At 32.8% G+C, this 25,315-nt stretch overlaps 5 protein-coding genes and 1 non-coding gene across 9 annotated transcripts in view; 4 read left to right on the plus strand and 2 right to left on the minus strand.

Annotated features, from left to right (window-relative positions):
• Positions 1-319: 319 nt before the first annotated feature.
• LOC101208370 (F-box/FBD/LRR-repeat protein At1g13570) lies at positions 320-2,502 on the plus strand. Its single transcript, XM_004135083.3, has 4 exons — positions 320-543; positions 843-1,666; positions 1,799-1,957; positions 2,084-2,502. Exons 2-4 carry the CDS (start codon positions 863-865, stop codon positions 2,375-2,377), a joined length of 1,257 nt encoding a protein of 418 aa, XP_004135131.1. The 5' UTR covers positions 320-543; positions 843-862; the 3' UTR covers positions 2,378-2,502.
• A 275-nt stretch (positions 2,503-2,777) lies between these two features.
• Positions 2,778-6,406, minus strand: LOC101208127 (protein NSP-INTERACTING KINASE 2). 3 transcript variants are annotated; one of them, XM_031885573.1, is made up of 11 exons: positions 5,969-6,406; positions 5,750-5,879; positions 5,574-5,645; positions 5,327-5,470; positions 5,033-5,104; positions 4,865-4,924; positions 4,680-4,774; positions 4,316-4,468; positions 3,901-4,248; positions 3,448-3,827; positions 2,778-3,308 (listed from the first exon to the last, which is right to left on the minus strand). In XM_031885573.1, the coding sequence occupies exons 1-11, from the start codon at positions 6,069-6,071 to the stop codon at positions 2,988-2,990; spliced, it is 1,878 nt and encodes a 625-aa protein (XP_031741433.1). In that variant the 5' UTR covers positions 6,072-6,406; the 3' UTR covers positions 2,778-2,987. The 3 variants fall into 3 exon arrangements, with proteins under 3 accessions (XP_031741433.1, XP_004135130.1, XP_031741434.1); XM_004135082.3 differs by having other exon boundaries at positions 3,901-4,242; positions 5,969-6,405; XM_031885574.1 differs by having other exon boundaries at positions 5,567-5,645; positions 5,969-6,405.
• A 6,501-nt stretch (positions 6,407-12,907) lies between these two features.
• On the minus strand, positions 12,908-12,979 carry TRNAH-GUG. The gene has a single exon. It is a non-coding gene; the product is annotated as a tRNA-His (tRNA).
• Positions 12,980-13,037: 58 nt separating this feature from the next.
• LOC101207886 (choline/ethanolaminephosphotransferase 1) lies at positions 13,038-18,407 on the plus strand. 2 transcript variants are annotated; one of them, XM_004135081.3, is made up of 20 exons: positions 13,038-13,172; positions 13,530-13,674; positions 13,975-13,984; positions 14,072-14,122; positions 14,394-14,471; positions 14,567-14,642; positions 14,750-14,772; positions 14,857-14,957; positions 15,157-15,251; positions 15,349-15,417; positions 15,740-15,809; positions 16,204-16,267; positions 16,386-16,426; positions 16,514-16,598; positions 16,878-16,940; positions 17,119-17,177; positions 17,281-17,333; positions 17,567-17,639; positions 17,958-18,002; positions 18,102-18,407. In XM_004135081.3, the coding sequence occupies exons 2-19, from the start codon at positions 13,538-13,540 to the stop codon at positions 17,977-17,979; spliced, it is 1,170 nt and encodes a 389-aa protein (XP_004135129.1). In that variant the 5' UTR covers positions 13,038-13,172; positions 13,530-13,537; the 3' UTR covers positions 17,980-18,002; positions 18,102-18,407. The 2 variants fall into 2 exon arrangements, with proteins under 2 accessions (XP_004135129.1, XP_031741785.1); XM_031885925.1 differs by having other exon boundaries at positions 13,131-13,291.
• Positions 18,408-20,946: 2,539 nt separating this feature from the next.
• On the plus strand, positions 20,947-22,859 carry LOC101207638. Its single transcript, XM_004135080.3, has one exon. It carries the CDS (start codon positions 21,348-21,350, stop codon positions 22,515-22,517), a length of 1,170 nt encoding a protein of 389 aa, XP_004135128.1. The 5' UTR covers positions 20,947-21,347; the 3' UTR covers positions 22,518-22,859.
• Positions 22,860-24,016: 1,157 nt separating this feature from the next.
• The window catches only part of LOC105435579, a 2,028-nt gene continuing 729 nt past the window's right edge, over positions 24,017-25,315 (plus strand). Inside the window, exons 1-2 of the mRNA XM_011657442.2 lie at positions 24,017-24,412; positions 25,035-25,315. The exon at positions 25,035-25,315 is cut by the window's right edge and continues 729 nt beyond it. Coding sequence (XP_011655744.1) covers positions 24,093-24,412; positions 25,035-25,315 — 601 coding nt within the window. The 5' untranslated portion in view covers positions 24,017-24,092. The remainder of the gene's footprint in view (positions 24,413-25,034) is intronic.

Below are 25,315 nucleotides of genomic sequence, written 5' to 3' on the forward strand. Positions count from 1 at the left end.
TGTCGTAAAAATCAATCTTTTTTATTTTTATGGAAATTGATTAAATATTAACAATGGATTAAAATACTGTTTTGATTCTTATAAAGTTTGTTCAATTGATTAAACAATAACAATTATTTTCAGGATGAAAGTATATAGATTAAAATTAACTATTTTGAAACTATGAATAAATTTCAAATTGGATACACTAAAATCTTTAAAATTCATACAAAAAATTATGGTAGATAGAACAAAATAGAAGAAAGTGATAAATGATTGTAATATATGTAATGTTTATCAACCTTTATGAATAGTAATTCATTATCGATTATAAGAAAGTAAAAGACTGAATTTCGTCAAGAGAAAAAAAATTGAAATTTGAGTTGGAAGCTACACCGAACGGGGTCCCTTTCACTCAACAGAAACCCTGCCACTGCCCACTCCTTCCCAAAGCTTTTGCGTATATTTTCCATTTTCTTCTTCAATTTTTCTGTTTACACCTTCCTTTCTCCGATCCTTCTCCTACCTGAGACCTGCTGATCCCCACACCGTCACTCTTCTCCGGTTTGTTCCATTCTGATCCTTAACTCTCTCATGGGTTTTATCAATTCTACTCCAAACTGCATTCTTTTGTCTGATTTTGGAAACTACCGTGTTTCTTCCTTGCAACTTTTCAACTTTAATCAAACCCTTTTCCAATTTTGTTCTTGACTTTATGAAATGGGTTTGTAATTCGTGTATCGCTTGTTGAAAACAAAATCTTTTGTTTTGTTTCTTTCTTGGGATTTTTGTTTCTTCTTTTTCCGAAATGCCCGGGCTATAATAACAGGTTCTCATCTTGTTTTCTTTTGTCTTGATTGCAGATAAAAAGTGAAATTTATAAATGGGTGACGTTTTGGGTGTGGATCATTTAAGCGATCTGCCTCAGAGTATTATTGAATGCATCCTCACTAGGTTACCAATTAGAGATGCTATTAGAACAAGTATTTTATCCAGGAGATGGAGATACAAGTGGACTACTCTTACTCAACTTGTGTTTGATGATGACTGTGTTGCAATGTCCAATGATGGAATTTATGAAGACCTTATATATTTTATCACTCATGTTCTTTTTCTTCATGAAGGTCCAATTCACAAGTTCCATCTTTCTGCTACTTACTTGCAGAATACCCCAGATTTAGATCAGTGGTTGCTTTTTCTTTCAAGGAAAGGCATCAGGGAATTGATTATTGAATTAGGAGATGGGGAGTGGTTTAGGGTGCATTCTTGTCTTTTTAACTGTAGCAAATTGACTTTATTGGAGTTGTATCGTTGTGAATTGGATCCACCTCCTACCTTTAAGGGGTTTTTATGTTTGAAAAGCCTAAAACTTCATCAAGTTTTGATTGCACCTGAAGACATTGAAAGTCTTATTTCTAATTGTCCACTTCTTGAGAGTTTGGCGCTTTCTTATTTTGATAGTCTAGTGCTTAATATCTGTGCTCCTAATCTTAAGTACCTCTATCTTGAAGGCGAGTTTAGAGACATATGTCTTCAAAACACGCCACTCTTGGTTTCAATTTCAGTTGCATTGTATATGAATGATGAATCTGAGCCCTTTGGCGATCTTTCTGATTGCAATTATGAAAAATTTCTTGGTGGGGTGCCTTATCTTGAGAAACTTACCGGGCATGTTTATTTCACGAAGGTATGATAGTTCTAATATATTTACGCATTTGATGATCCCTGCTTCTGTTGCAGAGCTTTATTTTTAATGTTCAGTTTAAGGAATTAAATGTGATTCTCATCTCCTACCCCCCACCCCCGTCTTTCCCAAAAGTATTTGAGTATAGGTAATAGTGCAAGAAAAATGCCGATTTCATACATCTATTTAAAGAGTATTGAACTGCACCAAGTCAGCTTTGAAGATATGAATGAGATACTTGTTGTGCTTCGTTTGATTACCAGCTCCCCAAATTTGGAGGAGCTTCAAATTTCGGTAATTGGTTTATTCATTGTTCCCATTTTTCTGTGTGGCTCTGTTCTTGAATCAGTGTGAACGTTTAAGTAATTTTTTTTAACATGGGAATGGTAAAATCTTTTTCTACCTATTGATTTCAAACAGGGCTCGTCAAATCCTGTGGCCGCTTCGGAAGCACCTGACTTGGACTTTTGGGAGAATGAATGTCCCTCGAACCTCACATTTGGTAAACTTAGAGTTGTGAAAGCGACAGATATGTCTGGTGTACCACATGAGATGGAATTTATTAAATATTTGCTTAGGAATTGCCCGGTACTTGAGATAATGAGTATCAGACCTTGTGTCTATGTTACTGATAGACGATTGAATATGTTGATTGAATTGTTAAAATTTAGGAGGGCTTCACCTGAAGCAGAAATTTTGTTCATCCAGGAATAGTTCTAGTTGTAAAGTTTCTTTTTCATTATACCTGCTTTTATAAACAATGTTCTTCAGTAAATAGATAAGTTTATGGAAGCTTTTAGTGATATCATTTATTGTGAAATCAAGAACGAATCATATGACCCACTTCTGTTATATGATATGTGGAATTTCTTCTCTTGTCATTCTGTCTTATCAGGTGCAAGAGTTCTTTAAGAAACATGTATTGAAGCATGTTTAATGGCATTCCCTTACTTCCTCCAAGGTTGAGTTGAGTATCCCCTTTGAATGTTTGGAGAAACTACCCCATAACATTGTAGTTTTTTTTGCCCTTATAATAGTCTTCTGGATAATCCTTGAACTAGCAGGAAAATTTAAGGAGCCAACTGTTTTAGGTTGATAATTAAGTCTCAAAAAATTGGTTTCGAGCAAAATTCAATCCAATATTACTATTATGAGCACGAGAACTTGGACTGTACAATTACAGGTTATCTCCACTAACATAGGAGCCTCAACATAAGGCTGACATATGACAGACTCACTTTGATAATGTCTCATTCTGTAGGAAAATACATGTTGGGATTTTGGGATTCTTTGTATTGAAGAAAAAAGAAAAACTGTATAAATATTATCTCGGTCCAGAAAGCTCCATGGCTTGTGCAAGCAGGGAAGAGTCATCTGTAAGATCAGAATATCGCTCTGACGAAGAGAACTCATTGACTCTGTATCTGTTTGCATCTGCCCTCTGAGAAGCTTCCCATTTCTCCGCAAGTCCATCCCCTTCAAGCATTCTGACCACTTCAGACATCTTAGGTCTGGTGGTTGGAAGATACTGTGTGCATAAGAGAGCTACTTGAACCATTTCTTCTAGCTCAATTCGGTCGTAATTGCTCCTTAGATCCTTATCAACTAGTATTTCAAGCTTCTTTTCTTGGTGGATTTTCTTGACCTGCAATCACAGAGGAAAAAAAAAATTTGCAGTTTATATGAACCGACTCAAATGATGACTTCAGTATTAGAATTGATATTTGACATCTTTTTCATGTACAGATTACAGCAAGTTGTTTCAGGTACTGTTTCTTGCTCACCCAATCAAGCATCGCTCCTTTCTGATTAACAGCTTTTCCAAATTCAAGAGCTCTCTGTCCTGTGATCAACTCAAGAAGAAGAATTCCGTATCCAAACACATCAGTTTTCTCGGAAGATTGACCAGTGGAGAGATACTCAGGAGCTATATGGCCAACAGTTCCTCGTACAGCAGTTGTTACATGTGAATCTCTATGATCCAACAGCTTTGCCAGTCCAAAATCTCCCACCACAGCCTCGCAATAATCATCAAGCAATATATTTGCAGCCTTGACATCTCTGTGTATGATCTTTGGGTCACATTGCTCGTGCAAATACAGTAACCCTCTTGCTGCTCCCAGTGCTATTCTTTTCCTGGTGCTCCAATCCAGAGCTGGCTTCGCTGTTAAATGGAAAAACATTCAGTAGTCATTCTTAAAACCTCGAAACAAACACGTCTTTGTTTCATGCCGTACCTTTGAGACGAGAGGCAACGCTGCCGTTCGACATATAGGGGTAAACCAACAGTCTTTCTGTGGTTGTCATACAGAATCCGTAGAGACGGAGGAGGTTCCGGTGCACAGCTAGGCTGATCATCTCAACTTCAGTCTGGAATTGGATTTCTCCTCTCATTGCATTTCCATCTTTTAACCTTTTCACAGCTATAATTGTACCATCTTGAAGATACCCTTTGTAAACATTCCCAAACCCACCTTTTCCCACCAAGTTTTTACTGCTGAAGTTGTTAGTAGCGGCTTGAAGCTCTCTGAACTGAAAAATCCTTAGATTCCCAAGGCAAACTTCTTCAAATCTTTGATCTGAAACTTTAATGAACTTTCATTAATATCAAATTGTTATTAATTATTGGACTAATTAAATTCATTTGCATACCATTATTAACATCAAAGAAAATCTGCTGGTTGTGTCGTTGCCTCCACCAAATAAAGAAGCCAAACCCAATGGTTAACAGGAAAACACATCCAAGGCTTGAGCCAAAAGCTAAGGCTAATTTGTGGCCCTTGGATCTCCCAGAAGGTTGTGAATCTTGAACGTAAACAGGAAAAAGAAAAGATAAATTAGATTAAATTTTATACCAAACATCCCAAAGACGATAATTAAAGCCATCATGAAGCTAAAGTTCAGTCAAAAAGTTGGTGCTTGGACATTGTGAATCTCAACATAAACTTATCTAAAGCAAAGAGAAAAAGCCATGATTTCAAGTTTGAAACATGAAGAGAGCGGGAAATTAGATTACTTTGAGATGTATTGACAGCAAATAAGAGAGGTGGAGCAGTTCCATTGCAGCTATGCTCTGACCCAGGCGAGCAAATGAGTGAATTCCCAGCAAGGCTTTGTAAATTCCAACATGAAATTAATAATCTAAGAACAAAAAAGGGCTTTAATAAACCAGAAAAAAATTGAGTTTGAACAGTAACTTACTTGTAGGTTTTAGCTAGTAATCTGGGCAATGGGCCACTCAGATTATTAAAAGATAGGTCCCTGTAACAAGATATTTACTATAATCATCAATCAATTAACCCCATGAAAGATATGGTTTAATTTCAAAATCTTTGTCAAAAGCAAAAGGTTTAAGAAATAAGTACTTACAACAATGCCAGCTGAGTCATGTTGGCCAAAGATGAAGGAATAGCCCCAGAAAGACTGTTGTTGTTTAGTCTCCTAATCACAAAGAACAAAGCTTGTAATTAAATTTATCCTAATCCTATCAACTTAAACTTCTGGTTTCATCAGTGATTTAACATATTTCAGAGTAATAACCTCTGTGATATCATTTTCTCTTGATTAATATTTAATTGAATTCACCGTAATCAATCGGAATAAGATTTGAAGTCCATTGGTGATTGCCAATGGGTTAATTACACAAACTTTGAAGAAACTTACAGATATTGAAGACTCTTAAGATGAGAAAGAGAAGTGGGAATTTCTCCATGGAAGCCATTGCTTGAAAGATCAAGAGTGTCAAGGCTAGGTATGTTCCCAAGCTCCATTGGAATTGTTCCTGATATATTATTGTCCTGTAGAAGCCTGTAAAAATTGATAAAAAAAATTTGTCCTTTTTAAGATACAGTGAAGAAGAGAATCCTTTTTTCTTTCATGGAGTTCGTGAAGAAGATGACTGACAACTCACACAGACTGAAGATTTGTCAAATTTCCGATGCTCGGCGACAGGCTACCGGACAAGTTCTGACTTGGAGCTCCTCTGCAGTGAATTATCAATTCATCCATAAGAACAAATAAGTATCAGAATTTTGTTTTTCTTTTTGGAGATTTATAGGAATTCATTTGAACTTTTGTTGTTCTTACAAACTAATGACAAACTTCTCTGAAGAACAAGTAATCATGCTCCAACTACATGGATCCACAGCGTTTTCATCCCAATTAAGAACAGAATGTGGGTCTTTCAAAGCAGCTTTAATAGCCATCAAAGCTTGAACTGAAAAAGAAAAAAAAAAAAAACAATCTTTTAGAGATGAACAAGAAGATACAATAAGAACTTAATCAAAGACTTCCATTAACAAATACCTTCATAGTTAACACCTTTTTCAGTAAGCAAACCATTTCCAGAAAAATTCCATAACAACAAGAGAAAAATGGAAACTTTTATTCTAATTCCCATTTGAATCATATTCTTGAAATGATATTGAAGATGGGAATTTGGTTTTTTGGGTTAGAAGGTGAGCTAAAGTTTCTCTAACACAACCAACTTTCAACTGATAATTTTGTTGCTGCTATGTTTTTTTTTATACGACCTTTTGTAAAATTGGGAAAGAATGAAAGTGGTTGAATTTCAATTGTTCAAAGTTTTGATGTCAGATAGAGAGAGAGAAATGGAATGGCTTTTCTTTTCTTTTCTTTGGGTAGTAAAAAAAGAGAAGCCAACATGCCAGCCAGTGGCCTGAGAAAAGTGGAGAAAAGAATATGAAAAAGTTAGGGCCTTAAGGGCAAAGTTAACCAATTTGTTGATACTTATATAGCAAAAAAAGTTCTCCTTCAATCATGCATGAGTTTGAAAAAGGGTTATGTGTGGGAAACTGGGAATTCCCCTAAATTTAGAATATTCTTCTTTTTTACCCAACTTTCATCCTTATTTCATTTTGGTTCTTTCATATTTTAAAATCCTTACTTTGGTTTTGGCGTTGTTTTTTCCTTTCATATCTACCTTAACCTTAACCTCCTATATACTTCTTATTTGTAAAGCCTCCTTCTATAACAACTCACCTCTAAAATTCGAACTAGAATCTCTCAAATTCGGATTCGATACTCGATGACCTCGACATTCTCTTGCGTTTTTGCTTTGTCATCTTTATTTGTCTCGAATCTTAATTTCTAACCTATGTGTACAATTCTTATTGAATATATGTTGATACTAGCTCATTCCGAAAACTAAAGCCTCCTTTGTAGTAACTCATGTTCAAGATTCGTACCACGATTTCTAATCTGAATTCGGTATATGATGGTCCCGACATCTTCCTGCGTTCTTACTATGTCATTATTGTTTGTCTTGAAGGCTTATAAGAATAAAAGTTGTTCCCACAAACCAACACGAGTTCTTTCAACATACTTTATCCTCTATCTTCAGTCACATGCGTTATAGAAAATAGCTAAGAGGTCATCCAACATATAATTGTTGTAAGTTAAGCATACATAACTATAGGTGGTAACTTTCCTTTCTTCTAAGCTTTGTATAATTATGCTTTCATGTTCTCGAGATTTCTCTCGTTCGAACTTTTCAATTCAATCAGCTCAAATTCAGAATGTTACATCTTCATTTGATAATTATTAGAATGATATTGAAATGAATGAGTTATAAATAAATGAATAAATAAAAGAAAAGTATAAGGCAAAAAAGTAAAAGAGAAGAGATGGGGGAGGTGGTACCATTATAGCAAAGTGAAAATGTTTTGTGAAGATTTACTTTGTGGGTCAGACTCAGTCCTTTCCTTTTTGTTGTGTGATGGAGTGTTGGAATTGCTTTTGTTTTTGCACTGTGGACTTTGCTTATCAAACATTCTCTCTCACTATTTCCCAATCTCCTAACACATTTTTTTTTTTTTTTTCATTTTCTCTTAATTTAATCAAATTTCTTTCTAGGATTTGCTAAATTATTCATTCATTTATTTAGGTTAATAGTGAAAGTGGATTCTAATGCACTCAAGCTGTCTATATATCATCCATTCTACTGTCCATTCCATAAACAATCTAAAAGCATTCTACTTTTAAAAGCAACACTCTCTCTTTTACATCAATTCATTATTTTCTTCTTTCTTTTCTTAATGTGGGTCCTAAATTTCAGTTCTCATAAAAAGCACTTTGATCAAAATCACACGGCTCATGTTCAGCCTACGAATTATTCTGTATCTTTTTCATTTATAAACACTTTCAAGTGTAAAAGCCAAAAGGTATTTGACCAAAGTCAACTAAATAAGAAAGTATATTCCCATCACTTTTCATCTCAATTCATGTATTATATATATATATACACACATATATATAAAAGATGATAATTATTTAACAATGGAAAAGGAAAATTTTCTCAAAGAACAAAAATGGTATTTTGATTTGATTTAATTATTAGCTTAATAGTATTAAAAATGGCTTGATGCTAAACTATATTAATTAAAAGTCTAATCAAAAGAAAACCCTTGAAATTAATTCAACAATTATTAGTTTTGTTTATTGGAATCAAATAATTAGTTAACAGTAGAGATTTAAGAATATCCATCATTTAGAAGTTGAGTTGTAATTTTCAAAAACTTGAACATATATGGTCTCTACAAATAATCATTGCATTAATTAATTCAATGAGATGTCATAAATGTAAAATCACAACATTATTCATTGACTATGATTGGTAGAGTTGAGTTGATTGGGTTAATTTAATTTGTTGGATCACAACATTAATTCCTATGTTATTTTTAACTACCACAATTATAAATTTTTATAATTGTATTCGTAAAACTGTTTTTTATACAAAATTAAATTAATTAATTCACAATATCAATCATCCCACAAGATTCTTTCAAAAATTTCACAAAAGTCCAACAAATTATGACAAACTTTAATCTATATTTTAGAGTAAAGTTTGTTGCGTGAGATTCGAACTACTAATATTCTCGTTGATGAGCTAGAGATGTCTTGAGTAATTAAGTGATACATAAGTTGATAAAAACCACATTTTAGATGTATATATCTCGATCGAACATGTTCTATCTTTATCAATCTCAATCACTACATTGGTCAATCATAACTTGTCATGTGACAATTTTCTCTCTTGTGAGAAAGGATATTTATGATATCCAATATGCACCCTAAATATGGTTGAAAGTGCTCGAGTAATTGGCAGAAAACATTTCATTATATTTAATTTAATATGACAACAGAAGTTGGTAGGATTGAAAAGAAACAGAAAGTCAAAACAAAAAAACACATATAAGTATCTTAGAAACAAAGTCAGAAACCCACTGAGAAGAAAATTAGAAGAGTTTAAATTAAATATAAAAAAAGTGAGAATATAATTAATATGAAAAGCTATACACACACATATATATATTATATGAAGCTTCATAAATTATTGAAATGAAAGGAAACATAATTGAATAGAATTGAATTGGATAAATTAGAAAAGTAGTAGTCCAAATGTCAAAGTGAATTCAACTTGGTCCCCTGTCCAAATACCTTTTAGTTTCTTCAAAATGGTATGTTCAAAAATCAACCCACCCTTTTCCAAAAAATAATTTCTCAATGAAGTTTAAACCAACTTGTTTAATTTGTATCCTATCTATGCTTTTAAGTATAGTGTTTTCTTAATTATAAATAGAAATTTATTCACTATCACTTTAGCGATCATCGATATGATATTCGAAGAGAATGGTTGTTACTAAATTTGTTGTATGTACATTTTGAATTAGAGTTTATTGTTGTAATTAGAATATTTTTGGAGATATTATTCTTATAATTAATTTGCATATGGTTTTCTTAATTTTTTTTTTTTTTTTTTTTTTGCCTATAATTAGATTTAGTGTACCTCTAGTAAATAATCAATGAAATAGCAACATGGTATTAGAGCTCTAGGTTTTTTTTTTTTTTTTTTTTTGAGCTTTGATAATATGTTGTTTTCAAGAATAATTCTCTATTTCATTGATTATTTACTAGATGTATATAAAAAAACAAGAAAATTAAGAAAAGAATATACAAATTAATTACAAGGATAATATCTCAAAAAATACTCTAATTATGGCAGCAGGGTTTTAAAATTTTCAAATTTTACTCATCTTGAAAATCTAAGTTTGTAGTATATAATAATAAAATTGGATATTGAAAATATAGGGACATTAGAAGTTAAAATTAGAATATAAAAAGTATTTTTCTTAATTTAATTTCTTAAATCTAACGAATAAAGTGTCTTTTTCATCTCCCAACAAAAATGCTAATATCATAGATATTCCAACTAACGTTACTAAACATATATCATATAATGTCATCAAAGAGATTACTAAAGATATATCAATTGCATTGAGTCATTGAAATGATGATATATATAATAATTTACACGACAACGTTTCTAATTTAGAGACAAAATTGAGTACTTGTTATAAACCCTAACTACTACAACTAGAATGTGATGGATTTGGATATGAAAGTGTGTTTTTTTTAGGGTTTTGAAAGTTGGTATAGCTTTATAATTTCCACCCACTTCTTGGCTTTGCAACAGCTGAGAGTAAGACATGCAAACCAAAAGGAAATGAAAGAGTCAAAAAGAAAGCTAACTTCTCTTTTTCAAAGACATTTTTGCATGCATTGAACCCTACTTTCCAAATCACTTCCCAATTATTGTTCCCTTTTCATTTCAAAATTATTCAAACTCTGTGTGTTTTCTTATCAACAATTTGTACAAAACCCTAATCATTTTGTTTTTTCTTAAATTTCAAAATATATATATATACCTTAATTTTGCTTTGAATTTCTCTTTTTTTCACCCATCAATTTTTCTTATCATCATGGGTGTACTAAATATATTGAAAAGTAGCTGTGGGTTTCATGGCTCTAAGATTAATTCTTTTGATAAAATTGTTGGGACGATGCAAATAAAATCTCAATTTGGTTAGGTAAAGAGATGATCACAAATTTCTTCAATTCAATTGATATGAATACCATTGTCCTACCAAGAACAAGAACTACAAGATTGACAAGATTTCACATCGAATACATTCATATTCGTTGATCACGTCCCTAAATTGTCTTTGGATCTTAGTGGAAATTAAGGACAAAGAATGAGACACCACCAAAGGAAAAAGAAATATACTTTTTTTTAAAATTAAAAGAAAAACATGTTGTGGGATTCTCAAATTATTTACCATGATTTATTCCAGATGAGTGGAAGAATAAAACTTCACGTAAGAATAATTTGTTATATAAAATTAATTTCATTTTACATAGGACAAAAAAAATTCTTACACATATGTACGTGTGTCACATTCATTACTGTTAGGTACATATCCATAGAAATTATTTAGTTAAATAGTGAATTTAAAGTACAAATTTAGACATAAAAAACTCCTAATTAAGTAACTTTTATATATGGCAAGTGTTATTTATGAAAATTTTATGAAATTGTATAGACTAATTAAGCTTTTAAATTATGCAGACAGATTAGATTTATAATTTAACAACTTAATTATTTTCAAAGTAGGTTTAGCTTGGTCTTGTAATTTGAATTTTTGGGTGAAATTTTTCTTTCTTCATTGTTCCAATTGGAATACTATCTTTATTCTTTTTCATGTATTTCTGGAATAATTTCCTTTCAAACAAAAAGAAAATGTAATCAGAAATTAAAGTGTCTTTTTTAGGGTAAAAGTTGTTAAAAGTTAGAAAGCTATTTACTCAATAATTATTCATCAGTACATTTATAATTATTGTTGGTTTTAATCAAAGTTTAAAAAGTTGATATATCAAACTTAATTCAATGAAAATGTTAAATTTGAAATCAGTCAAATAAACCAGATTTTAAAACGAGTAAACATAAATCACGTTTATTGTTTTTTTATATTTTATTTTATTTATTGACATTTTTTTTCTTATAATTTATGCTTCTTACATATTTTTACAACGATATAACGAAATTTCAGTTAAGACAAAAAATATCAATGAAAATATTCATAACATGTGAAGGACAATTAATATTTCTAAACAAATCATCAAAAACATGAAGTTCAAAAATTAAATATAAAATTAGTAAAATTAAAATTTTATAATTTTAAAAAACAAAAAGTAAAGATAACTTGCCAATTATTTATATTAATAATATTTTATCATTTAGTATTTATATTTTATGAACATTTTTACTATATAATAAAAATATTGATTGATTGGTCATTTATGAAAACATGAAAAACCATCCGTCCCTCGACTTGATTTATCTTTTCTTTTAAAAAAATTTATTTCCACCCTTGAATCAATAAAGCATAAAGAGGAAAAATAAAAATAGAAAAAGAAAGGGTTTTGCTTTTGTAGTCTAATCAAAACTATAGGGGGGAAGGGAAAAGAAAGACACAGCCTAGCTGCCTTTTAAATCCTTTTGTTGAGACGTGACAAAAGGCAAAATTTTGCTTTGGGTTAATTAAAAGCTAAATATAATTTAAATCACATTTTCAACACACATTAATTAATTAATTCGAATAGTTAAATATTTTTAATTTATATATTTTTCTTCCTTTTTAACACACATTTTTTTTGTTTGTAATAATTTGATTTAACGTTGCATCAAAGAAAGTTAAATTGGAAAGAGAAAAATTAAGTTAAATTATTAATTCCGACTCCAAAAAAAAAAAAAAAAAAAAAAAAGAGAGAGAGATCAATATAATAGTTCAAAGATTTGTTTGTCTATCTAAATCCTAATGATTTGAAGTTAATCAATGCAACTTTTCTTTTGATTAGCCTATAATTAAAAAGTAACTTTCGTTTAATTGTTTGCTCCTTTAGAAAATACTAATATTGATTATTTACTTGAATATCCTTACAAATTCTATACAACAAATGTCACTAAATGTTATAAAATATATACATTTTATTATTTTCTTTTCTTTTTTTAAAAAAGGAAATTAAATCGGTAGTCTCCATAAATAATACATTGATTTACATTTTTATCAAGTTTATTTCAATCACGATTCCAATTAGAATTTGTTTAGAATTTCATCTCTACTATCATAAGCAATCTCATCAAAATTAATTTCCACCTTTCATTATAGTTTATAAAAAAATTGATCAAACTATTAACACAACATTTTAAAAAATGACAAATATAACAAAATAGACTTTGCAATATTTATAATTTTATCCTGAAATTAGTAGAAAATTATATTTCTTGATGGACAGGGTAGCAGCAAGTGAAGAAATGGGCCTTTTCTTCCAGACGAAATGAAGGCCCAAAGTTTTTGGACTTTGGAGAGAAAATTAAAATTAATTTGTGGCTGCTGGGATTCGAGCCCAGGTCTCTACGGCCACAACGTAGAATTCTTACCACTAAACTACAGCCACATCGATGCATAAGTTTATAAGCAAATAAATGTAATAACGTATAATAACGACATTTCGTAAGAAAGAGAGTCGGTTACCTTGGCTTCAAGCTTCAGGGCGGGAGTGAGATAGCCAAAACGTGTTGTTCCAACCAGTTGGCGCCTTCAAAAATTATCCACCAGATCATTCAATCGATCACTTCCATTCACATTGGGTGAGTTACTTCAATGATCGCATGTTATTTTGAAAATTCTTGTTCAAGCTTTTGGCTGGATTTTCAAATTTTCTAGCAATTCCTTTCTTACTTCGTTCGACTCTATCGATTTCAAGACTGTAAGTCCTTGCTTTACTTTGCGATTTTTCTCTCAATCTATGATTTTCAGTCGTCACTCTACTCGGAGTGTTATTTAATTTTCTTTTACGCTTACTACATGGTTATTGAGTTTTTGTCATCAACACTGAGAAATTGTAGTGAACCAGAAAATTTCACCATGTATCTGCTAGTTCTTGAGTTTTATACTTTTAGTTATTGTTAGGTTTTTCTTTGAAGTGGATTGAGTTTCTTAAACAGTGAAAGAAATGGGCTATATCGGAGCACATGGCGTGGCGGCACTCCGAAGATACAAGTACAGCGGTGAGGATCACTCTTTTGTGGCGAAATATGTCTTGCAACCTTTCTGGAGCCGTTTCGTGAATGTATTTCCTCTTTGGATGCCGTAAGTGTTTCGTATTTTAGGTTATATGAGCTTTCGAATTTATTTAAGTTAACGGGACTGATTTTTATGGCATGTTGCTGGAAGTTAGTTTCTAGCTTTAGATAAATTTTTAGCATATAAATAGGCACTGAAGTTTGTAATTTAGTTTACTCTGAATCACTTTTAGGTGTGGCTTAAGTCTTTAGCATATTGTTTTTTCTTGTTATATTAATGAATTTTGCTCGTGAATTTTGGAAATGGTGATTTTCATCGGGATTACACTGGCTTCTTTTCTCTGTTTCTCTCCGAGGACGTCTTCAGCCCAAACATGGTGAATTGATCTTACATCTAGCACTGAATTGTCATTTTTACTTCCTATTTGTTGGATTGTTCTTCTTATGTGTTTTTTTTATCACAGATAACATTTGCTGGATTCATTTTTTTGGTTACATCTGCGCTGCTTGGCTACGTGAGTGTTGATCAATCTGACCAGACCACATATATTTCTTAATCTTTTGATCGTGCTTGTCAATTCAACTTTTTTTTTCTCACTACGTAGCTTGTATATATATTTTAGCAATTAGTTAAACCTTTTTGTCCAAATCAAATGATTCTGGAACTTTATTTCCTGGTTTACAAAAGTCAAGGAAATTTGATTTGTTTTTTAATCGTTTTTGCAAGAAGCTACCAATAAATACCAATATTGAAAACTTCATACTTTTCATGTATTTTTCTTCAAGGTGTGTTCGCCTCATCTAGATTCAGCTCCACCAAGATGGGTTCATTTTGCCCATGGGTTACTCCTATTCTTGTATCAGGTTCGACTGATTCTTATTCATTATCTATATGGTTCTTTTGTTCTTTGCGCTAATATATTAGATTCTTCAACTTTAACGTTTATCTTGCATGCTAGACTTTTGATGCTGTTGATGGAAAACAAGCAAGAAGAACAAATTCCTCGAGTCCGTTGGGGGAACTTTTTGACCATGGTGACCTGCCATTTCATATAATTTTTTTTTCTTCTCGATTCTATTGTCTGTGTGTATTTGATATTGACAGATGATGTGTTCTCTCCTTGCCATATATCTCTTCTAAGGATGTGATGCACTTGCCTGTGCGGTTGGTACCTTCTTTCTTAGTTTTCTTCTCATAAGTTTGAAGATACACCATGCCATTTTCTGAAAGTTCTTGTATTCTTTTCAGTTTGAATCCTTAGCTTTTGGAAGCACTGCCATGTGTGGAAGAAATACTTTTTGGTTATGGGTTATTGCTGCCATTCCTTTTTATGGTGCTACATGGGAACAGTAAGTAGTTAGCAGGCACAGTAACTATTAGTACTTTTTTTTAACCTTACACTGACTGTGCACTCCAGAAGAATAAATTTCTGGAAATCGGAAGCTATTTGATATGGGCTTGTTAGTTATTTGTTGAATGCTATGTAATCAATAAGAATCTGTCTTCTTCTTCTAATTCAAGCCCTTTATTCTACCCCTTTCTTTGCAGTTATTTCACCAACAGTCTAATTCTTCCTACTATAAATGGACCCACAGAGGGTCTTATGCTGATCTATCTATCTCACTTTTTCACAGCATTTATTGGTAAAGTCCTACCTCTTCTTCTATTCTCCACTTTGCATCGGATTATCTTCCTTGATCTCTATAAGAAGCAACCATGATTTAGTTTCTTAACTTTCAGGTGCTGAATGGTGGGCTCAACCTTTTGGAAAATCCTTACCATTTTTAAGTTGGATTCCGTTGCTTCAAGGTAACTTTATGGTTAATGTCATTGGTTAAATATTTCGACTCTTTGTTATTATTTTATTTCCATGGCCAAAGCCACCTAATTGTCAACAGTTTTGTTAACATTGTTATTGTCAAATGCTATTTGGATAGATTTATTGAGATTTTGAATTTTAAAATGTTTGTAAAATTTGCAAGAATTTTTACTATCAAAGTAGTCTGTTTTTATTGATACTGTAATGAAATGTATTGGTTTGCTTGACCTGGAGTATATGCTCTGCTGCCAATGTTTTCTTCCTTTTAGCTAACTGTGACCGATGCCTAATATTTATTCTTTTGAACATCAGATGTTCCGATGAACAGTGCTGTGATGTTACTAATGACAGCTTTTGGTGTTATTCCCACCGTTGCATTTAAGTAAGCACCCAAACTAGTAATATTATAATGTGAGCAATAATTTGGCGTTGAATGCTAGATAATATATCTCGCAATATGGTTTAGTGGGCTTGTAGATATCGAAACTAAAAAATTACGTGAAGCTTATTCTCACATTCAACTTATAATTATAATCTTGGGAATATTATCCTCCACCCTTCTCATTCAACTTATAATTATTGGTGAAATAATGTGGATACTTCAAATCTTTGTTCTTTTCTTGAAAGACAAACTGGCTTTAATTGCGAAAAAAATGAAAAAATAGGAGCAGCTCTACTGGGAGTGCTCCCTTAAAACGAAAAATATTGTTGATAAATAGAAGCCGTCTTGTTCAAAGTTATAGATTTAATTTACAATATGTGGTGCGTTTGTGCAGTGTGTTCAATGTCTATAAGGTTGTTCGCGCAAGAAAAGGAAGTATGTTACTGGCTTTAGCAATGGTAATAGCTCAAAGGGGGGAACTCAGCAATTCCATTTTTCCAAGTTTCTCCCTTGCTCTATATTCTCCCAGTTTGTCGGTTATTTGGTAAATTCACTCTGTAATTCTTTTCTTTTCAGTTGTGCCCATTTGCTGTACTCCTTGGTGGAGTCTTGATGTGGTACGATTTTGGGATATTCAACATCGAACTTTTTCTTCTTATATTTACTTTTTGTTCCTTCCGTGAATGACTTGCATTCTCGTGTAGGGATTACTTATCTCCTTCAGACCTCATAAAGAACTATCCACATTTGGTTATAACCGGAAGCGGCCTTGCCTTTGGATTCTTAGTGGTAAGATACTCTTGTTGGCTGTGAATGTCTAGATAATATTATATCAGCCACCTGGCTGTATTAATCCCACCCAAATAAATTTTGTTTCAACACAATTTAGTGAGCATATATTAAAAGGGGAAAAAAAAGAAGAAAGAATCAGCAAATGGGTTCCATCAAGTTTACTATATGCTCCTTTTTTCTTAATTTTGTATATCAGTTTCCCTCCTTCCAACAAATTATTGGTGTACTCTTAACCTATGATATTAATGGCCTGTAAATAAAATCCATCTTTTGTAGGGAAGAATGATTCTTGCTCACTTGTGTGATGAACCTAAGGGCTTGAAAACTGGAATGTGCATGGTATGCTTCACTGACACACTTTTATTGTGATAGGAACTGTTTGTAGTCAAACATCATACATAGTTCCTAGCTGATGTTTATTGCACTTTGTGTTACATTGTTTTGTGTGCATCTCCCATAGAGATTGTATAATAATAATAATAATAATAATAAATAAAGTTACATTCATACATTGCAGTCACTTTTCTATCTCCCATTTGCGATTGCGAATGCCCTGATGGCAAGACTTGGTGGAGGGTATATCTATTCATCCTATTTTGATTAGTTAATGGAAGTGGCACACTAGGTGTGGATATTAAGCCTCTTTCAACTGATGAACCGTATGAATAAACTGTTTCAGGTTTCCTGTGTTTGGTGAGGGATTCGTGCTGATTGGTTACGTCATCTACACAGGTTGATGAATTTTCTTGATAACAAAAATGTGATATCGTTGCCATGGGTTCCTGTGTCGTTTGTGTTTCTTGTTCATGTGGTCTCCAATTATTATTAGTTATTGAGTTCCTTTCAGAAAATCATGTTTCTCTTTAAGTTAAACTCTGCAGAGAAATTTCTTTAGGCTGTGGGAAGATTTTGTTTTGGTGCAACTCTACCTCGTCATGTATACTCTCATCTTTCTTTGCATTCAGGTGCTCTCTATTTGCACTTTGCCACATCAGTTATTGAAGAAATGAAAAATTCTTTGGGAATCCACTGCTTCAGGTGAGAGAAAACTAAGCTACGTGATATAAATTTCTGCAAGTTACCAAATTGGAAAAGTACTAGAATTCTCTCATGTATTGCCTGCTTCGAACTATACCGTTTATGGACATTACTTGTACATGTTTATCAATTTACTTCCACTCCACCATGATATAAAGGTTTTATCTTATGCTTGGAATAACTGGAGCTTGAATGTATCATACAAGATATATATGCACACTGCTTGCACTACTTGTTTCTCTTTTTCTAAAAGGAACTTTGATTTCATCATTTCTTTGAATAATCGACTGTCTGATTGTACTTTCTTTGGCGTAACAGGATAATGAAGAAAGAAAGCTGAAATCTGCTTGTTTTTCTGTAATGGTATGCCCTTGCTTCCATCTCTTATCGACTTGCTAAAAGCTAAGGTATTCAAAAAGCTAACCACAAATGTTCTTATTAGATATTTTTTATCTCTGACAGTGTGCCAGCTCAAATTTTAAGGAACCCCGGCTTACCTTCAAGTAGTAGATTGTACATTATAGGTAAATCATAGTAAGATATCCATCAACAATATACCTTCCTGTACATGGAATCCTGGAGAAGAATTTATGCATATCATCATACTCGGGGTGTATAAAGCTTGAGAATTCATTTGGAAGTTTTAGTTTTCTTATTGTAAACATATTACCTTGCATATCTATATTTGTGTTTATTATTTTGTATGATCTTAAACGTCCAAATCCAATCACTGAAGTTTGATTAAATGATGAAAATGTGATTTAGCCATCGGATGTATGATCACAGAGAATTGAGAAGCATCCAATGAAAATAGAGCACGTCAGACAACAAAGGTATATATCTTAGAACATGTAGTGTAAGCTGGGGTAGGTTGGTTTAAAATTTAATCATGAGCCCATTCAAATTAAATGAAAAGTAAGGCATAATCTTTGTTGTTTTATCAAGACAAGATATGCTCATAATCATACATAAATATTGAAAGTGACAATCCCATTAACTCCTTGGTTAAAGCTTATAAGTTACATAAACAATAGCAAAATTATTAATTAAGGGAAGTCCATAGGGACATCATCATTACTAAATGCCAACTATATTACAACTTAACTGGGAGTTAGCTTTTTTTTTTTTTAATATTAAAATTAATGTTTTGTTGAACTGTTTGTTTAGTATATTTCAATAATGTAAAATGCTCGCGCGTGTATGGAGCGTGCGAATTTTACTATTATTATCCCTACCTTCTACCTTTTTCTCTGCTCTAAAGTACCATCCTCGGAGTATGTTGTATGATGCGATTTTTCAATAATGCATGATATAATTTATATGTGTGGCAAGCAAAATATTTGAGGTCCTACTTATTTATGGTTTTTGTCAATAATTTATTGGTATTATTTTGTATAGCACATTAACATGTACATGAGAGAATACATTTTGTGGGGCTGATCTTTACTCATGAATTTTGGAAAGTCGTATTTTTTTTAAAAAAAAAAAATTTAAAACTAAACAGTTTATATACTGTATTCTAATTTTCCTATGTTTTCTACTCATTTTTTCGTATCTTGAAAATTTTTAATCCTAAATTTTAATAGCTTTTGCATTATGCATCGAGTTTTACTTCAACTTTATATGTGGTGGTTGGATGCAGTATACCTCATTCTTTTTTGTTTATTTGGTTTTTTAGTCTCTGGATCTTTAAATATTATGTTTTAGTTCTGACTTGTACATTAAAAAAAAAATATTCAGCATGCTTTTATAAATTGTTTACTTGACCTAGCATGGGTGTCTCGCTTCTTTAGTCCACTCTAGTTTTGGACACTGTTATTGGCGGGGCGGACTCATTCATATTGATGTTTTGTTAGGTCCAAATTGGTAAAAGAGAATTAATTATTGATTGATTCATTCTTTATGTGAAATGAAGTGAGTTCTATTGGTCGATTCAAAGGATGAGGATTTGACTTTTGTTTTGTGGAACTTGCATATATTCTGTGTTGCAAATCTGCTCATAACTTGAAGTCTTGTCTATGAAATTTAAGGAATGTTTGACTCTAACGTGTCTATGTAGTTTAAGTCATAAAACTTGCTTTTCTTAAGTTAAGAAAGGGAAAATTGAGTATTATAGTTTTGTTTTCCGGTCTTTTTTTTTCTTCTTCTTCTTCTTCTAGGAACCAACATAGAAGATTAAAATATGAGATTGTAGTAGTGTGGTAAATAGTAATAAATATGATCGAGGGTCTTATATTTATTTCGAGGGTAACGGGCGAGAGAATATAGAATGTGATCATGCACAGCATGTGAAGGGAGGGAGGGACCCATATTGGAAGTAATTAATTTTTTTGTAAAATTTCCCCAAATTGTTCACGACACGTCAAATGTCATATCCTGCCCACGATTCCCATTTCCGAGTTGAGTCCTCGGGCGTGTGGTAACCACCGTTGGATTAAATCATCCTAGGAGTACGATGGGACGAATACGAGACACTTGGCAAAATCTAGTGGGGATGACAAGGTATGGGTCATGTCTCATGGAGTAATGATTGTGTATAAGGAAAGGCAGTAGACAATTGAAGTTGCATGCCTCCCCCCCTCCCCTCTCCTTAGCCCTCAACTCTATACATTTCCCATTTCCCATTTCCCTTTCACATGCATTTTCCTTTCGTTTTAATTCTTATGATTGATTAAAGTTTAATGCAACAGTCCTATGCCATTAATTAGTGAAATAGAAAGATTTTATTTTTTTTTATCAGTGTAGTTTTATAAATTGGATTTTAGTTCTTTATAAATAGTTTCTATAACTTAAAATGCAATTTCACCAAACTTTTACATGAGAGTTATATAATTGTGGATGTTTATAAGAGTGAGATATAGCTTTGTGGGTTTAAACGGCTGGAGAGTAATTGCAAAAATTGAGGGCAATATATTTCCATTTAACCGATTGTGACACTTGAAACTTATCTTGTTTCTGACAGTGTAATTAAACACTCCAACAGGTAACATAATAAAAACCTTAAACCCCCTCTCTCATTTCATTTCATTAACTCCACACTTGCACTTAGCTTTTAATTTTTCACGTGGAAGGTTTATCCAACACGCAAACTTTGATGGCGATTGAGGATCACGACGGTAGCAACGAGAGGAGAGACTTATTGCACGTTCACCTCGACTGAATGATTGATGGATCTTAACCGTACGATTTGGAGACTTTTGTTTCTACTAAGACTCGGGTGCAGGATAGAGCATTGGACCGTGCAGCAGAGTAGCAGAGCCCAGAAGTGCCAGCAACAGCAAACAAACCTTCTTATTATGAAGATTGTTCAATTTGAAGAAGGCATTCACTTCCTCTGCAGCAAAAGGCAATAATGGGCTGCACGAAATAGTGCTTCCTTTTCTTCACTCTACTCTCTGTTTCTTTCTTTCTTCTGCTCCTTCACTGTCATTTGCCTACAAAAACGTGATATTTACGTCTCTCTTCCTCTAAAAAAAGTTGTCTTTCTTTTGTTCTCAAAGTCAAAACTTTTTCGTTCTCTGTTTTTCTTCTTCTTTTCCCTTTACCCTTTTCTGCTGTGAAGCATACTGACCAACTCTCCTTTTTTTCTTTCTTTTCCATGAATCCCAGTTGAAAATCAGGCTAATATTTTCTTTTCCCCTATTCTTGTAAGGTAGTTTGTCTCTTTTCTCAAGACAATTTAGTGTGTTCATCAAGGAAGCTGTGGCCATGAGGGAGAGAGGCAAAGCTTTGGAAGTTTACAGCAACGACATGGATTTCTATTCCTCTGCTTCGGAATTTCCATGTAAGAAACACCCTTCTTCTTCCTCTGTTGGTATTTGTGCTGATTGTTTGAAAGATCGGTTGATCAAGCTAGTTTGTTCTGACTGTGGAGAGCAGAGACTCTCCTCTTGCTCTTGCTCTGAGATCTCATCGAAACGAAATTCTTGTACTGTTGAAGTGGGAAGTGTTGGAAGAGTTTCGTTTTTGATTGAGAATGAGAGGAATGGTGTTTCGTTGTTGGGTCCGATTAAGCCCAAGATAGAGAAAAGGGAGGAGGTTGTTCTTCTGGAGAGAAGTAGTAGTAGTTGTGTGGAGATTAAGAAGAGTGGGTTTTGGAGGATTGGGAAATTTTTCAGGAAGAAGAGGGAGAAAGGATGTGAGAGATCAAGCGTTTGTGGGTTCGATGAAAAGAGTGATATTTGTATGGTTGATTACATGGGTGTATCAAGGTCGAGATCTCTCTGTAGTTTTCGTGGTAACGGATTTTTTGGGTCAGAGGACGGTGGAGACATGGTGGTTTCCGGTGGCCGTAGCTCGATTTCAGGTGCTAGAACTTCGAGTGTTAATGGAGGACTAGTCTGTGATTCCGCTAGAAGAAGTGGATTCAGTGAAACAGAACCGAGAAAAAGTGGTTTCGAGAGCGATCATAGAGAATGTGGGAATTATGATAGCGATCATAATGGATTTAGTTTAGCCAACAGGCGAGTTTTTTCTTTGAAAGAAAGTGATTTCAATGGAATGGATGAATCAGGGTTCATAGATTTCAAGTTGGATTTCACATCAGAATCAAAACAAGATATCTCTGTTCCTAAAATGGGTTTCGGTATGGGTTTGGGTCTTCTCTCAAACCCCAACTCTACCTTTGGGAGCACCAGAGCTTTCGACATGGCAGCACATGAATGCAGCAGAGGACTTTACTGTGGTACCGCCGGCGAGGGAATCATTGGCAACGGCGCCGGTGGCGGTGGAGGTTCATGTAGGATAACAGTAAGTGACAGAGGGATAAAGAAGGGGAGGAAAAGCTTGAAAGCATGGAAATGGATATTCAAACATCCACCAAACTGGACGAATGCAACTGCAAGGAAGAAAGAAGAAGAACTAATGTCTAAAACATGAATTTAATAAAGAAGAACAAACGGAATTATAAGAAGAAAAAAATAGTTATTTTTTTTTTTCTTTTCTTTTCTATTTCAATTTCTTGTTCTTTGTTGTGTAGGGTTTAGTACAAATATTGATGTGTATTTTTGTGGGATGTTTGGGAAGAATATAGTTGGTAATTGTTTTTACAACTTTTAAAGCCATTCGTGTACTCTGCTCAAAATCTTTTTTGTTTGTTTTGGGAGTATGTGTATGTCATTGGACATTGGGCAATGTGACTGTTTGGTTTAAACATTTTGCATAGACAAAGACAAGGAATGGAAGAAAGAATGTCTCATCAGTGACAGTTTGATATTAAAATGAAATTAGAGAAGTGAAGTAATTTCTTTTTATAAAGTTGTATTATTTTTAATTAAATTAAGCATCTTACTTTTTTATTAATGCCTCATCACTGACATTCTTCTGGGTTTTCTTTGGTTTTAACAAAAAATAAAAGGTCTCTCTTTTTGTTGTCATATTGACACATCATATTTTTTCGATGTTTGTATTTTGTTATGCTTTATTTTCACAGTATATTCTCTTCATTTAATTTCATTATCTTTATTAATAATTTATCTAACAACCCATTGAGTTGTTAATTATATGTAACATTAGTTAAATACAAAATTTACATGCAAATATTTGTTTGTTTTTAAGACCAAATTTTAAATGTTTAACTTCGGTTGGATCCATTACTTAATAAAAGCTGTTCTTTTTGGAAAAATATATCATACTAAACAATTTTATTTTATTTTTGTTGAAGACTAAATGTGCTTGAACTCCACCCACAAAATTAACTACAAAAGTAACCAAGCTTCTCTTGGATTCATTACATCTATATTTCATTTTTTGCAATTGGAAAAGCAATATTGTCCATTATTTCAAGGGTATCAAGAAGTTCAATGTTAGAACTACAAAGGAAGATAGAAATTAGGAATTTCATACTTCAAACATGCATGAAGTTGAGTGACAATTGGGCCAACCCATATTTCTTAACCGATGGAATGACAAATGAACCATCCATCTTACAACACAAACATAATACTGCAGATATATATTTGTGTAATCTGATTTCGTTCTCTATTGACACAGTGACTGATTAAATTTAAAACTGTATGTTTATGATATTTGCATATATTATATATATGCGATCAATGATTTGATGTAAGATTATATATATCCTCTTCGAACTTCCACGTGAACCTAATTAATATGATCTTCTCACATGCATGTTCTCGATCTACTCCATATGTTTCTTTATGATCTCACGACTTTTCATTCTTGAACACGTTGAATTTTCAAATCAAATTATTTAGCTTTAAATGACGTAGTACACAATAAAGCTTAAAGTCAAAGAGAGTGGGCATCTCAAGGGAGAGAAGAGAACCATCCATGAAGAAGGCCCTCAATTATATATTATTTGAACAACGCGGATACTGATACCCAATTTCCACTTCTTCTGATTTCTATATATAAGTAATCAATCACAATTCACAACACCTGCACACACCCAAGAAAGAAACATTCAGAGATCATTATATACATATATATATAATGTATGTAACAAGGCCACTTTCTATGTTCAGAAACTCGCCGTCGGCGTTGTCGATGGCGCCACCGGAGGGTCCAAACTCAGGGATTCTGGTGATCAAAGACGAAGCTGCAGAATCAAAATGGTTATTCGGAATGCTTAAGGATGAAACAGTTCTGGTCCCTCCTTTCCCTCAGAATAAGAAAATATGGCTTTCTCATACAATGGTTGTTGGAACTAATTCCATGGTTGATTATATCTATGCCCTCTTAATTCCTGTTCTCAATCAGCCTTTGTCTTCTAACCAATATTACATTATCAAATCCAATGGAAGTGATAAAGGGTATGTTCTCTTCTTCTTTCTCCCGGCCACCTCTGAAAACTCTCTTTTAATTTTAATTCTCTAGAAATTATTACGTTCTTAAATATAGAGAGGTAGAAGGAAAGATGGTTTCAAAGTTTATTCAACTAATTAGATTAGAAAATCAGGTAAGTTTAGTTTACTTATAAACAACAATATATATATATATAATACCATCTCATTACGCCAATTACAAGGCCTTAGTTTGGTCAAATCATTAAATTTACTCTCATTCATTATTGTAAAAACTGTGATTTGATTATTCAAAACATGCAGTTTTGAATTCATGTTTTTATAGAATATAATATAAGATTTTGTAGTTAATTAGCATATTGTAAATTACAACGGATTTTTTATTTTTTGAGGTCAAACGTACACTTTAATTAGCATTTGAAAATTTAGAATCGTGTTGAATTGTAATTTACAAGTCTTTGAACATTGAGAATTGTAAATTCATGTTTTGACTAAAAACAATAGTTTATGTCTTACTGTTGAGGAGAAAATTTGTAGTAGTAAGGTAGTATAATTATATAGAGTATGTGCTAGTGTAGTATTAGAAGTACTTTTTTGGAGGGAGTAATTATTGAAATTTATGTGGGTACAGGCTAGCATACATGTGTTCAAAAGAAGAAAATGGTAGCAGATTATTGGGCATTGCTGATACACCACCACAAAAATTCGACCCAACAAACATTTACCAAGAATTCGAGATCAGTAACGATATGTATTATGGCAAACCCAACGGTTTTAATTTCAAGTCTGTGGCTTCCAATGGAGTAACTCCATATGCCATGACACACAAGAATTGGAGAGCTTATTGCAAGACTCTCAAGACTTTCCAACCCACCAAAGAAGCGCTTGGTCTCGACGTCACGCTTCGAGCTC

The sequence above is a fragment of the Cucumis sativus genome, chromosome 5 (assembly GCF_000004075.3).
Source record: "Cucumis sativus cultivar 9930 chromosome 5, Cucumber_9930_V3, whole genome shotgun sequence".
Taxonomy (NCBI): domain Eukaryota; kingdom Viridiplantae; phylum Streptophyta; class Magnoliopsida; order Cucurbitales; family Cucurbitaceae; genus Cucumis; species Cucumis sativus.

Bases quoted from the DNA above. Each gene is read 5' to 3' on its own strand.
- LOC101208370 (XM_004135083.3), top strand. From the start codon at position 863: ATGGGTGACGTTTTGGGTGTGGATCATTTAAGCGATCTGCCTCAGAGT. The intron at 1,667-1,798 runs GTATGATAGTTC...CTTTCCCAAAAG, and splicing joins GGCATGTTTATTTCACGAAG to TATTTGAGTATAGGTAATAG. The intron at 1,958-2,083 runs GTAATTGGTTTA...GATTTCAAACAG, and splicing joins TGGAGGAGCTTCAAATTTCG to GGCTCGTCAAATCCTGTGGC.
- LOC101208127 (XM_031885573.1), bottom strand. From the start codon at position 6,071: ATGATTCAAATGGGAATTAGAATAAAAGTTTCCATTTTTCTCTTGTTG. The intron at 4,775-4,864 runs GTAAGTTACTGT...GAATTTACAAAG, and splicing joins TTACTAGCTAAAACCTACAA to CCTTGCTGGGAATTCACTCA. The intron at 3,828-3,900 runs GTACGGCATGAA...TCCATTTAACAG, and splicing joins CGTTGCCTCTCGTCTCAAAG to CGAAGCCAGCTCTGGATTGG.
- LOC101207886 (XM_004135081.3), top strand. From the start codon at position 13,538: ATGGGCTATATCGGAGCACATGGCGTGGCGGCACTCCGAAGATACAAG. The intron at 14,123-14,393 runs GTGAGTGTTGAT...TTTTTCTTCAAG, and splicing joins CATCTGCGCTGCTTGGCTAC to GTGTGTTCGCCTCATCTAGA. The intron at 14,643-14,749 runs GTGACCTGCCAT...ATCTCTTCTAAG, and splicing joins GGGGGAACTTTTTGACCATG to GATGTGATGCACTTGCCTGT.
- LOC101207638 (XM_004135080.3), top strand. From the start codon at position 21,348: ATGAGGGAGAGAGGCAAAGCTTTGGAAGTTTACAGCAACGACATGGAT.